The sequence below is a fragment of the Tigriopus californicus genome, chromosome 3 (assembly GCF_007210705.1).
Source record: "Tigriopus californicus strain San Diego chromosome 3, Tcal_SD_v2.1, whole genome shotgun sequence".
NCBI classification, from domain to species: domain Eukaryota; kingdom Metazoa; phylum Arthropoda; class Copepoda; order Harpacticoida; family Harpacticidae; genus Tigriopus; species Tigriopus californicus.
Window position 1 is genome coordinate 2,152,577 of NC_081442.1, and position 12,762 is coordinate 2,165,338.

A 12,762-nucleotide genomic window follows, 5' to 3' on the forward strand; every position below is an offset into this window, starting at 1 on the left:
TTTGGGGAGGGAGAACGAAGACAAGTATCGCAGCCAACTCGCACCATCCGCCCATTGAATTTTCAATAATAGAGTGATTTTGAGTGAGCTGTGTGAAAACCCAACAAAATAAACATGTTTGGTGTAATTCGGTGAACCCACTATCAAAGTGGCTCAATACCACAATGCTAGTTGCTTAGGCAAGCGTGTAAAATGAAATAAATGTCAAAATTTAATTCATGCACAATGCAGTTTGGCTGGGCATGTTGTCTTTGATTTTACTCCATGGAATAACGTCGATAACGCGTTCAGTTGACAAGCCCTAATATAAACAAAACCCGTTGATAGGCACGCCTTTACAAGGGATGGAACGTGGTATGGTATTTTTGCCAGGAGAGAGAGGTTTCCGGTTCGGTTTTCCTCCACGACCTTCCTCACGGAAATTTTTAGACGCTAACCATACCCACAGACGGAGAACCAATCTATGACAATGCTTATCGAAACTGTAAACTGACGATGTGATGGCTGGATTTGCTTGTGGGGCTCAACTCTCCGACCACAACACCCCAATCGAGAACCGAGACGAGCATTTATAAGCAAGCTATTCAAATGTCCGCTAACTACAAGTCCCTAAGGTACATGAAATAAAAAGAAATATGCAAACGCAGGCATATTTTTGCAGATTTATTGTTCCAATCAGATGTCCCAGAAACACATGAGGTCATAAGTACACACACACATTACAAGACGTTAGCGTCGGGGTTGCTTAGAAAAAGTACGATATGAGTAGTGCCCACTGGATCCCATGGGTCCAGTCCGTGGTTGGGATTCGATCCTGTTTCTCGTTTTTCCTCCCGATTCGCCCTCGAGCCTCGTCCGTTCTGTGGTTTGATTTAACCGGCGTTCTACGCCGTCATTCCCGCGTGAACGACTCAAGGCCAAGTTCCCATTCCTCGTGGACAAGGTGGCGGAAAAAGGAAATCATCCCCAAAATGTGACGTCATTGGGACCAAGTCCGATAAGAATAAGAAGCGAGTGAACCAAGTCCGGGATTGCAATTGTGCCAAGAATATCGCCCGAAGAGCAACGCCAAAGTCAGAATCGAAACTTGTACCAGTTTGAGTTGGGGCCAACTTCTGTTTAGTATCCTCTTGTTCCGCTACATTTGGGTAAGTTCTAATAAAACGGACATGTCAGCCTTGACCACGAACAGGGTGTCCAATGGGAGTGTTACAGAAGGTTTCCTGGGATCACTTGGACATGAATGAGGCTCTCTGTGAGCAAGGGTGGTGGTTTAGGCTGGAAACGAGCTTGGACACAACAAGTCCGTCACATTTGCAATGCTAATCAAGTCCCATTCATGCGACATATAGCATTGGCTTATTCAATTCTGGTGGTGCAGAATCCTCCTCAAATTGTGAGTGTAGCAAAAAGAGAATCCTTTTTAGGAGTAACTGTAAGACTTGAGGAGTTCCATTTTTGCAATTCTTATTCTTCTAGTATTGCTATTTAAGGGTTCTAAAACGACAAGTCATGGTCGTAAAGTTTTGGAAGTTGACAGAAAAGCCAGGTAACATGGACAAACAGATCGACAAAGAGTAGTCATTTTGAATCACCTTTATTGCTCGTGGTAGATGTGTCCAACATACCTTAAAGCTATGGAGATATGCACTCATATTTAAACAAGGAAACCCTTTAATATCATTTGTCTATTTCCGATTTACAATTGTGGTCATTTTATCAATTCGTGTGATATTTGAGGTTAGATGAATAAAGATTTGAGAGCAAATTTGATTAATTTCAACTCTTGTTAGCCAATCTTATGAGAGGGAATATTGAAGGATCAATGTTGGTCTTGTTAAATGCTTTGCGAAAGCAGTGACCCAAAAGGGCCCAAATGGGACTTATGGATATTCATTGTGATCGTACAAAAAACCTTGTTAGCTTTGTTCCCGAATTTATTCGGATATTTGTTAGGCCCTTAGTAGGAATCTAAGTAACCACTAATATGGATCAGGTTTATGTTCGTGATTAATGACGGAGTACAACAAAATAAGAGACACACATCCTGGATGTGCCCTTCATTGACTTTTTCCAAAGGAAGCGTCTCTACGTAAAATAATGCCTTTCATTCTGGCACAACTGAAACTGAAGAAACAATGTGAATTGAGGATTTTTGCCCAGATTTGGTTTCAATTATGACGACTTTTTGCTTGCCATTTTCGGTCCCTTTTCATCAGTCCCCTTCAAGATTGGTGGGACTCAAAATCGATTCTAATTCTTATTGGTTTCCGCTTCAAATAATCTATTAAAAAATTACATCGACGATTTGCAGAAAAGGATTAATGAACGACAGGAAAATCTGTTGAACTATGAGCGTACGCAATGTTTGAGGGTGGTTATAATTCCATCTTGAAAACGATGCTCTCATTCACGTTTGAAGCCAACCAATGTTGTAAGCAATCGATTGGCGGATTAACAGATCGTGAATGACGGCATGTTTTCTTCCGTGGGTCCTTCCTTCTCTAAGTAAGGATCTTCCGAGTTCTTCGCCTTTGTTGAGGATAAAAGAGATGGTAGCATCCCGTTGGATTAATCTTTCCTCCATTCGTCTCGTTTCACCTTCTACATGGAGCACAACCAACAAAAAGTTTGACAAGGTGGGACAATTTATGTGCCACTTTTAGGATCCTTATCTTCGGAACTAGCCACTCGTCTTAGTATGGTGAGAAAATACGTGCCCAAACTACGTAGACATCTTGGAGACACCATATCCAGCCTTTGATGGCTCAAAATCGTGGGCCAATTGAACTCACGATGCAATGGTCCTTGTTTTGGGGAAAGATCGCATGACAGATCAAACGACAGAGAGGCGGCTATTAAGGTTCTTAACATCGGGATGATCACACCATTCTATGGGCTTGATCATAAACGTCAAATAACCTACCAAGGCCCAGCAATTTGTTCTTAAGAGAAGAAACAATCAACCTTCTTTGCTCCGTGTTCTTTCCCCATTCGAATGTGATGAAAGAGACTCATTTTTTTGAAGAATCTCCAATCTGCTCAACACTTCGTGTACTTTGGATAGATAGTGGCAAGTGACCCCAGAACAGATCCTAAAAGCTTCACATAACATTTCCTCTTCCCAGGTTAGGCATAGCATTGTCATGACTAAGGCATTTTTACTCGCAAATTCATAAATTCTTATCCACCATTTCACTTGGGACCATAACCATAAAGTTTGGTTGGGTTTCTTTGCCTTCTTTGATTATAAGCTATATCACATTTCGAATGAGAAAACGATGGTGGAAGTGTTTGGATTGTGTACCAAAACCCAGGTTCGGGCACCAGAAAATAAGTACGTACAAATATCGGAAAAAAATAGTTCCACTCACTTTTTCGAGGGTTCGAGGGGAACTGCTGGGAAATACAGAAACAGACGAATGTAACGGTAAGGCAGGAGAAGTCGGGCCAATATACAGTATGCACAATAACCTGACAGTACTGTCAGTATCCAATGACCTGGTCTGTTGCGTAGTCTCAGAAAACTTGCCTGGGCAAATCATTGTTAATCGTGAAGGCCCCCATCCACGCATTCAATATTTAGAGCGTGATGCCCACTCCAGATGAACATGATATCCGATGGACAATTGGCGGTTGCTTTGATACACGCCTGGATGAGAGAATCCATTACGAAACTCGCATTACATACATTCGTGGGTCTGGAGAACGAGCACTAGATAACAATGAGTATTCCTGTAATGCTATTTTAGGTGGGAGAAAAACGTGTCCCAATAATAAATTTTGACCGAGATGAGGAACAGTAATATCGATAGGACCCAACAATAGAAGTACGATCTTTTAAGTAAACCTAGGAAGCATTTCTTTTCATTATCGGATGCGTAATAGTTACCCCGTGGCTCCCTAAAATATTTAGAAACATGAAATGCATTGAACACAATCTTCTGTTTTATAGTCTTAACTATCGGACAGGTCATTCCAGAATCATTAATTCATTCTTGGTTCACCGAATCAGTCAACTATGAAGGGTCTAAACTCACTTTCTTGTATTCATATGTCGTCCAATTTATGACTTTGGCTGAGTTCAGTTGTAGTTGTCAGAGGCAGGAACCGAAAGGAGACAAGGTAAGGAAAGTATGCAAAGAATCCCTTGAGACGGGACGGTCTTGAGATGGAACATGGTTCCCAACTTTGCTCAATGACGGCAGTCTTTTGCAAATTACTTGGTGCCAAACTTATCCAGTGTTGGACACATCGTTGATCAAGGTGTTCACGTTGCGCTAACGAATTTCTAATTTGAAAGGTCCTTCGTGACATTACTATCAAGAGCTGGGACACCTTAATTGGTATTCAAGCCAAGGGTTGGCAGCTCTCTTGAGAAACAATATTCATGGTTGGTTCTCAATTAGCTAGTGAATGCACCTTGGACCCAATGTTTCTTAACCACCTCACGTGCTTTCGGGGCATGGTTATTAAAACACGTGTTTAAAGCGGATTAGTCCCACCCTTATGAAGAGGTTCCTGTCTTCTAGAACCTTGATTGCTAATTCATATTAAAGATGGAAACAGTTTGTAGTAACTCAGTAACCATTTAGCGTGAAAGGAACTTGGAACATCGAACTCAGGACCCTTTGGATACCTTGGCCTTATCAGTCCTTGTCATATCTAACAGAGCGTGGAGAGGTTCATGGAGCTTGACGGCAAATCCTTCTCTTGTTCCAGTTCCAGATTCCTCTTTGATCTGTCATGCACCCAAGTGTCTACCAAATCCTGGGACAAGCTAAAGATGGCAGAGTCAAATTTCTTCTCTTGACCTTGGTGTTGGCATTGAGTACTGGGATCTCGAGCGCAGATGGCGAGTTGAATCGGGAACGGCGCGCAGCCGGATCATCTCCCTTGGGAAAGAGAATAAACAACATGGTGGCAGAACTTGGAAAACGACCCAAGGAGTTGTATTCTTTTGGTATAGGTGAGAGTTGAATTGAAATTTATATTGAATATGCAGGAAACCCATCCTTCCTTATTGCTCGTTTCCTGTCTGTGCCTCCCTCAGGTAAGCGGAGCATCTCCGACCAAGAGATGGAGGAGTTCCTTCAAGAAGAAGAGGCTCGGGAGAGTCAAGCTCAACCCGGAGCTCAAGTCAAGTTCATTCACAACAAAGACGGCATGGAGGCTGGCAAACGTGATCCCTATGCCTTTGGCTTGGGCAAACGAGGTCCTCAGGATGCCTACTCTTTCGGCATGGGCAAAAGAGGGCCCCAGGACGCTTATGCGTTTGGTATGGGTAAACGAGGACCCCAAGATGCGTATGCTTTTGGCATGGGAAAACGTGGACCACAGGAAGCCTACTCCTTTGGCATGGGCAAGCGCGATGAATATGGCTTCGGATTGGGCAAGCGTGACCCCTATGCTTTTGGATTGGGTAAGCGTGACCCCTATGCCTTTGGATTGGGCAAGCGTGACCCTTACGCTTTTGGTCTTGGCAAGCGCTCTCCTTATGGATTTGGTTTGGGCCGGAAGCGTGACCCATATGCTTTTGGACTAGGCAAGCGCGACCCCTACAGCTTTGGGTTGGGCCGTTAAATTCAGTCTTGCAATTCACTCTATTGCTCTCTCTTTATCTTTCTTTCCCATCCACCAATCAATCAATGATCGATCACTCATTCATTCAATCAATCAAGATTACTCCGGAAATAAAAATGAAAAAATAAGCGAATAACCACGTGCCCGGTGCGATCTTCATCCTCGCTTATTTGTCCTTAGTTGAACTCCACAGTAGTTTAACTGGTACGTCGTTCATGTGACCACGTTTCTTCTTGGTTGGCCACCGGAGCCTACAAATGTCCTTCTCGCCACCCCTGTCCTGTCAACAAATGACTTGTTGCCTGACACCACACTGGTTGGTTGCCCTCAATTCTAAGCTGAGATGACAACGGATGAAGCCTTAAAGAAGCAACGATATATCGAGACACATACATTCATTTCTTTCTCCAAATACCCCCCTTGTATTGTCATTGTTACGAAGTACTACTAACACCTGAACATCTAGTCATGTTGACCCCGATTTCATTCATTATTGTCTAATATCTGCAAGTTACACACTTACATACCATTACACATTAGGATATGCTTGAGGAAGAGCAAGTCTTCTTCGTTTTCCAGATAGCGTTTCTAAGATAATAAAAATCAATTGCCACTGTTTCATGCGAACACGCCGCTTTACTTGACTTCATTCATCGTTGCGATCCTATGTACGTACAATAGACCAGAGATAAAGATGGACCCACACTTATATACGTACGTAGGTCGGCCCCATTGTGAAATTTTCCACTGTATTTCCCCAACTCGCACCGTATCACTTGTGCCCAATGATATTCACACTTGATTTTTTACCATTCACCGAGATCATGCGTCTTTCCAATCGATCCTCGTCTTGAGGATACATGCATTGGTCATTGGAGCTCGGGCGAATGGTTCCAAATCTTCCCTTCAGACATTTGGGGAACAAAAGCTCCGAGGTCAGGACCAAAGTGGATACAGCATAACCCAAAATCACCAATAGGAAAGTCGAGATCAAGTCCTGAACGATGAGTGTCTTATCGTCATCCAGTGTACACACAGTGTGTAAATCACTCAAGGGCCTCTTCTCGTTCTCCAGGTATTCCAGAATCCCTGAGAGTGACAACTGATCAATACTGAAATTAATGGCCAAAGTTCAGTGGAAGAAGTCTCACTCATTCGAGTTAGAGAATACGTGAATGCACTGGTAGAGGACAAAATGAGAGTATCTCAATGCGGCACTAAATAAAATAAACACACATTGTATGGGACCATAGAAAATGAAATATTGAAACACATTTTTTGCAAAGAACGTAATTTCAGTTTTTTTTGTATTGAACAATGGAAACTGAAATGTGGCACGAATATAATTTAACAAAAAATGCAGTATTTCATGTTCACTTATCCATAAAAACTCCCCCAAATGCGCTTGATTATAGCGTATTTAACACAACTAAATACGGAGCGAAAAACAGCGAAATACGGAGCCCAAATTGCCTTTCCCAAGAAAAAGCCAAAAGACTGCATTATTCATTTCAGCTTCAAAATAGAACCAAACTTGACACTTATTTATTGTTCTCACCCGCAGTGATTAAATATTACTTTAGGTTTTACCGTAAACAACAAAAAGATGATAGAAACCTCCCTCATTCCACAGACATTTGTGTTTCCCTTCTCGAGTCTTCCGTTGTAGTCCCTTCTATCTTGTACTCGTAGATTCGATGGAAACGACAAGTTGTGTGGACAAAGTGCTTGTGCTATAAATAATTGGTTGCGTCCTCGATAAGTTTTAGACAGATTTACTGGCTAACGACTCATGTGCTCTTTCACCCACGCCACAATATACTGTTTATCGTGCGTAACCGCCTTCTCCAAGAAATTACGGCCTTTAAAGGTACTAGCGCAGCTCTTCATTGAATCAGGTTTTGGGTGTGTAATACGGTGTTAATGAATAACTCACATGCCGTTGATTTTCTCATTAAGGTCTCGGTTGCCTTTTCTGAGCATCAGACCATATGGCAAGCTCCCAAATTCGAATCCAGGCGCCACTGACAAACGGCAGCCTTCTTGTCGGGCTTGCTCTCGATCCGCGGAATATCTGGCCCTGTGATCATTGAAAACGTAGCTCTCAGCAAATGCTTTATCCGTCAAAAAATAAGTGTCGTCTGAAGGGGGAAAACATGATTGAGGATCAACCAAATAAGGATCTATATGAATTCACCGACCATCATTCAAAACTCGTTCCAAGGCCTCTTCCACCGAGTTGACCAGGAAGCCTTTCCCGTCGGCAATTTCTTGAGTCAGGTATTGGAAACTTTCGTCCTGAAAACAGGATTTTTTTTTAAAGTTTTAATCATATTCTCTTGCCATGCGTGTCTGACGGTCCCCAAAGGACATGGCTTTATATCTCAATTTCTCGTTCCCAACCTTTTGAAGAATTGCCATTTCAGCCCCATCGATGGCCACCCATTTGGCGCCTTCTCGATATCGAAGTTGTTCCATGTTCTGGACGGGAAGTTCGGATTGGGATAAGGTCAAAACTGCGGTGAGTTCAGCCGTGTAGAATGATGTGATCACTTGAATGAAAAGCCACCAAGAGGCGAACAGGATCCGGGCAACATCTGTGTGGAACCACCACCACCAAGAAGAGAGAGAAAGAGGAAAAGATGCAAAAAAACTTATCGGACCCATTCATCATGCCCCCCCCCCTATTTCCATTCCCATCCTCCTATTATATCATCGAGTGGCTAGAGCCGTCAGTCACGATGGAATTGGAAATGTCTCTCCTGTGGATGGTGTGATGATTGTCTTGTGTTCCAATTGCTTAGTAATCCATTAATCTTATGGCTGAGCCAAGGCTGAATGCACTGGAAAATCTTACTCTTTGCCATTTCTGGCCCGAAGGAGCAATGAGCTCAGCAAAGAAAATCATTGGAAATCGAGCAAAGATAACGAAAGTGAAGGAGAAATGATAAGGTACTGAATAACAAATGCCAGACATTTTGATCTTTCAAATAATGTTGACGGTTCCAAAAAAGGGATTAAAATATATCTACATCGCTCAGAAAATCAAACAAGGAACGAACTAAATATTATGATCCCGATAAGCCAAGACAAAAAGGAATAATAATTTGCAGCTTTGTGCAAAGAAATAACGACAAAGTGAAATATAGTTTGTCACAAAAACATTTATCATTACACAAGATTTCAAATATTTTTGCCCCATGAATGTGAGCTAAGGAGATAGTAACTACTCTGGAAGAATGATGACTTGAAGCCAATTGCACCCAATGTTATAGAGAAAATAATGTCAATAGGATTTCGTACAAAAAACCCTTTTAAGCAACAATTCGACGACATTTTCAACGACTTCCGGTGAAACTAGTCATGAAACCCTTACCTGAAGAAAAAGCCAGAAAACAGAGGTTTCTTAATCTAGTCTAAAAACGAAAATTGACAAGCCTTAAGATGCCTCAGTTGTCGTTGGTACCTTTAAACATGGTCCTGTCCTATATTCAAAAGAAAAAAGCTTGTTGTCTTGTGTTGAGAGCTGATAAATGGTCATATTAATGTAATGTATAATGTATTGATATAATATTAGTTTTGCGCCATGTTTAAATTGTGAGTCAATTTCTAAACTCTTTCGCTTTTTTCCGTACTTCAACCTTTACTTTTGAACCCTTTTGGGCTTTGCTTGTTAAGACCCTTACCAAATGTCCCTTGCTTAACAAAAGCCTTAAACTCCCTCCTAAAGGGGTATCATTATTATTGGCGACACATTACCTCAAAGCACTTTTGAATGAAATTTGCCAACTCCATGGAATTTTTACAAGAGTTGGGTCAAAGTGTCCTCAGGTTTAAGAAACACCCTCCATTCATCTAGATTCAATCGGCAAAACTTTGTAAATGGACCGATATTGCCTGGAACTAAGTGTGCCCATTAAAGGTATTATGTCCAATGTTAACTGGTTACGTATTGTAGATTTTTTCCATTCCCATTGGTACCAATAGGCCTCAAATTTGTCTGGAAGTGACAAACTAGGTATGTGAGTGTCGGAAGAAAAGGGGAGTACGTCCATGAAAAAATCAAGATCCTTTCAAGGGAAATATTTCAATTTCGTGTCTTCAATTTCAAAAATGTTACACAAAAGACGGAGATTGGGTAAGCACGTGTCCAAATTCTTCAAGCAGTTCATTTCTGCTTTTTGATACACTGTACATTTGAAAAGATTTTGTTGTCATGTAATACGTTTCTGGGTCAAAGAAGATCAATTGAGAAGCTGCCATCAAGGTTGTTTTCAGCGAGAAATGACGTTTTTGCGTCACCCTGATGGAATCAATGAGCTGACTTGTCCCAAATGATTTTTTCACAAATATCTATGTGATATTGTGTAACAAAGTTTTTGAGTTTACTTTCATAAGAGGAAATAAATGTCGACCTGAGAATAGGGACATCTTATTTGATGAATGTCTCTGAAAAGTCAGAGAGGATCTTTCAATTTTTCCTAACTAATTTGTTTACACATTTTTATAGTAACCCAAGTCATCTCTGGGTTTCGTAAAACGGATCGATTCGTATTAAGTACGTAAGAGAGTAGAATATATTTTGTGATGGTACTAATCAAACAATTTTGAAATTTGTTAGAAACATCACAAGTTCATAACAAACCTTGCCAAAATAGCCTTGGCGTCTGTAAATACTTAATTCGGAAAGCATTTCAACTAACATTTTGGTTATTGAAAATGGCATAAATTTACTGAATGGCATTGGGCTTCAAGGCAATCATTAATAAGAACAACAAACTGCATAAACTATGAAATTCATTTTCCCAAAAGAACAAACTCAAACTATCAACCTTAGATTGGACATAATAATTCAAACACCCTTTTCTCTTTAATGAAAACAGGGCAATTTCAAAATGTCGAGGAAAACATATTGACTCACGACGGAAAGGTACAAGATCAAGCCTCATTTTCGTTTTCTTTTTCAAGTCATGTGAATAAGTGCATTTCCTTCATTAGTTCTCGTCTTCTCATGAGCTCTTTCTCCCAATTCGTACATTTAGTCTGTCAGTGCGATCGTTTCCATTAATTTGAACTCTTTTCAAAGAGCCCTTTCATCACACGCACACACACACACCAAGCTTCCACTTCTTCTTCACTCATGATTAAAAACCTCCAAGCATTGTGGATTTCCTAGACCAAAACCCATCGCCCGATTACAAAAGGACATCAATGCTGTCAACACTTTAATGCATCCAGATGCTTCCAAACACGTTTTGCCTCGAATGAAACTGTGGGATTGGCGACTGCACTTTGTTTGACCAGGATTTTCCATCGAATTAAAAATGCACGAGTGCCCTCGTAAGAAATCGAACCATCTTCCATGTACTTGGTCTCTGAAGTGGTGGAAGCATTGGGTTTGGTTATGGAGGTAAGACGGCATAACCAGAAGTGGCGTGAGGTCCTGACGTACGAGACCCTGCAGGCAAGGAGCAACAAAACATGTCTTACCAAATCCAATGGCTTTACCTGGTAGGAAGGATTACGCAACTTTCGATCTTTGCTGAAGCTTTCAAGGAGTTGATTATGAGCTCGCCAAAAAAAGGGGTTAGAATGTGCGAGTTCATATAAATATCCTCTATGCTCGGGTTTGTGGTATCAGTTGGCATTCACAGTTCCTCCTATCACAATGAAAACGTTTGCAGTAAGTGTGAGAGATACAGAGTTTCAAATTCCAATTGGATTTAAAATTAACTCGTTTTAGGTTGCCCTTTTGGCCGCCTTGGCCCATGCCCAAGAGCCTTACTACTACAAGTGGTCCCCTGAGAACCCCGTGGCTCCTCCTTTCGAGTTCCCGAAGAACATTCCCGTGCCCTTTCCGGCCACCAATGAGCCCACTGGCAATGCTGGTTATCAATATCAATACACCCCTGATCAGCCCAATGCCCGCCCTTTCAAGGCTCCCCAGGATTACACTCCCGTGGACTTCAAGTATCAATACGTGAGCCAACCTGGGGACAGCTTCAAGTACAACTACCATCCCGCTCCCGGCGAGTTCGACTTTGTCTACACTCCCCCAAAGGATCAAGAAAACCTTAGCCCCGAAGAGATCAATCAACGTGCTGGCGCTACTGCCAATACTGTCCGCGAGGTGGCAAATCTGTTGGCTAATGTGAATTCTGATGATATCAAGGCCATCACTGGTGAGCTCGGATTCGGCCAAGGCTTTGACCTGAGCGGTGTATCTGCCGGTATCAATAAGGTCGGTGACTTCATCGAAGATGGTGGTGCGGCTGGTGCCAAAATCGCAGAGAGTATTGGACCAATTCAACCTGCCCAGCCGGCTCAGCCTGCCCAATACAACGCTCAGCCTGCGCAATACAGCGCCCGGCCTGTCCAGTACAAGGCCCCATCTGTCCCTCTGCCTTATGCCGCTTATCAATCGGCTTACCCAGCGCCCGCTAACGCTCAGTATGCCAATGCCTACCGCAGCTACTAATGCCCTTTTTAGCGAAATAAAAACTTAAAGAATATCTTTCTCAGCTCTTTCAATCATTGACAAAGCCAATTGAATGCCGCAAATTTTACCAGTGTTTCGTTCCGTTCCATACAGATATTCATGAGCTCACCTGATGATGGGTCTAACGACGAGCCCTGCTTCAAGAGGGCTCCATAGACGAACCAGTAGCAGTTTTTCAATGAATATCGTTCGGTCGTCGGCACTGTCTTGGCTCTAGGTTCCAAATGAGCCACAAATAGGTACAAGAGAGGTCCCATGAGGATACACGAGGCCAAAATGACGAACCAAACCTAATGAGATGGCCGGTGATACATATCAAAATTCGATCGGTCATTCGGGGCATGATTGCACCAATTTGTATGGCACATGGTACAAATGAGTACTCACATCGCGACTAAAAGGAGCAATCAGGCTGTCTGCCTTTTGGGCCCTGAAAGGCGTCTTCATGACGATTGTGTGCTTGTGGAAGCCGAAGAATCGACTAAATTCAACGTTCGACAAGCGCGACTCCAACACATTGAAAGCTCCAAGTACTAAATCAATTTCCTGAAATATGAAAAAAAAACACCTACAATATTTGTGTTCGTAAAAACCCAACAATCCTGCACAAAGCAGTCTCCAGGAAAAAATCCAATACCCTTCCACTTACGGCACATCCTACATTTGTAATTAGGTTAACA

At 42.1% G+C, this 12,762-nt stretch overlaps 3 protein-coding genes across 4 annotated transcripts; 2 read left to right on the forward strand and 1 right to left on the reverse strand.

The window, feature by feature from the left end:
- Positions 1 to 991: 991 nt before the first annotated feature.
- On the forward strand, positions 992 to 6,210 carry LOC131877693 (allatostatins-like). 2 transcript variants are annotated; one of them, XM_059223442.1, is made up of 4 exons: positions 992 to 1,148; positions 4,723 to 4,969; positions 5,054 to 5,422; positions 5,682 to 6,210. In XM_059223442.1, exons 2-4 carry the CDS (start codon positions 4,747 to 4,749, stop codon positions 5,717 to 5,719), a joined length of 630 nt encoding a protein of 209 aa, XP_059079425.1. In that variant the 5' UTR covers positions 992 to 1,148; positions 4,723 to 4,746; the 3' UTR covers positions 5,720 to 6,210. The 2 variants fall into 2 exon arrangements, with proteins under 2 accessions (XP_059079425.1, XP_059079424.1); XM_059223441.1 differs by having other exon boundaries at positions 5,054 to 6,210.
- Positions 6,045 to 12,622, reverse strand: LOC131877692 (glutamate receptor ionotropic, kainate glr-3-like). Its single transcript, XM_059223440.1, has 6 exons — positions 12,470 to 12,622; positions 12,192 to 12,372; positions 7,987 to 8,180; positions 7,785 to 7,881; positions 7,520 to 7,724; positions 6,045 to 6,695 (listed from the first exon to the last, which is right to left on the reverse strand). Exons 1-6 carry the CDS (start codon positions 12,527 to 12,529, stop codon positions 6,356 to 6,358), a joined length of 1,077 nt encoding a protein of 358 aa, XP_059079423.1. The 5' UTR covers positions 12,530 to 12,622; the 3' UTR covers positions 6,045 to 6,355.
- On the forward strand, positions 11,108 to 12,095 carry LOC131877694 (uncharacterized). The gene is made up of 2 exons (XM_059223444.1): positions 11,108 to 11,266; positions 11,327 to 12,095. The coding sequence occupies exons 1-2, from the start codon at positions 11,252 to 11,254 to the stop codon at positions 12,059 to 12,061; spliced, it is 750 nt and encodes a 249-aa protein (XP_059079427.1). The 5' UTR covers positions 11,108 to 11,251; the 3' UTR covers positions 12,062 to 12,095.
- Positions 12,623 to 12,762: the final 140 nt, after the last annotated feature.

Excerpts from the sequence above, each read along its gene's own strand:
- LOC131877693 (XM_059223441.1), top strand. The coding sequence starts at position 4,747 with ATGCACCCAAGTGTCTACCAAATCCTGGGACAAGCTAAAGATGGCAGA. Across the intron at positions 4,970-5,053 it reads GTTGTATTCTTTTGGTATAG|GTAAGCGGAGCATCTCCGAC; the intron begins GTGAGAGTTGAA and ends TGCCTCCCTCAG.
- LOC131877692 (XM_059223440.1), bottom strand. The coding sequence starts at position 12,529 with ATGAAGACGCCTTTCAGGGCCCAAAAGGCAGACAGCCTGATTGCTCCT. Across the intron at positions 8,181-12,191 it reads GTCGTTAGACCCATCATCAG|ATGTTGCCCGGATCCTGTTC; the intron begins GTGAGCTCATGA and ends GGTTCCACACAG. Across the intron at positions 7,725-7,784 it reads GGAACGAGTTTTGAATGATG|ACGACACTTATTTTTTGACG; the intron begins GTCGGTGAATTC and ends TTCCCCCTTCAG.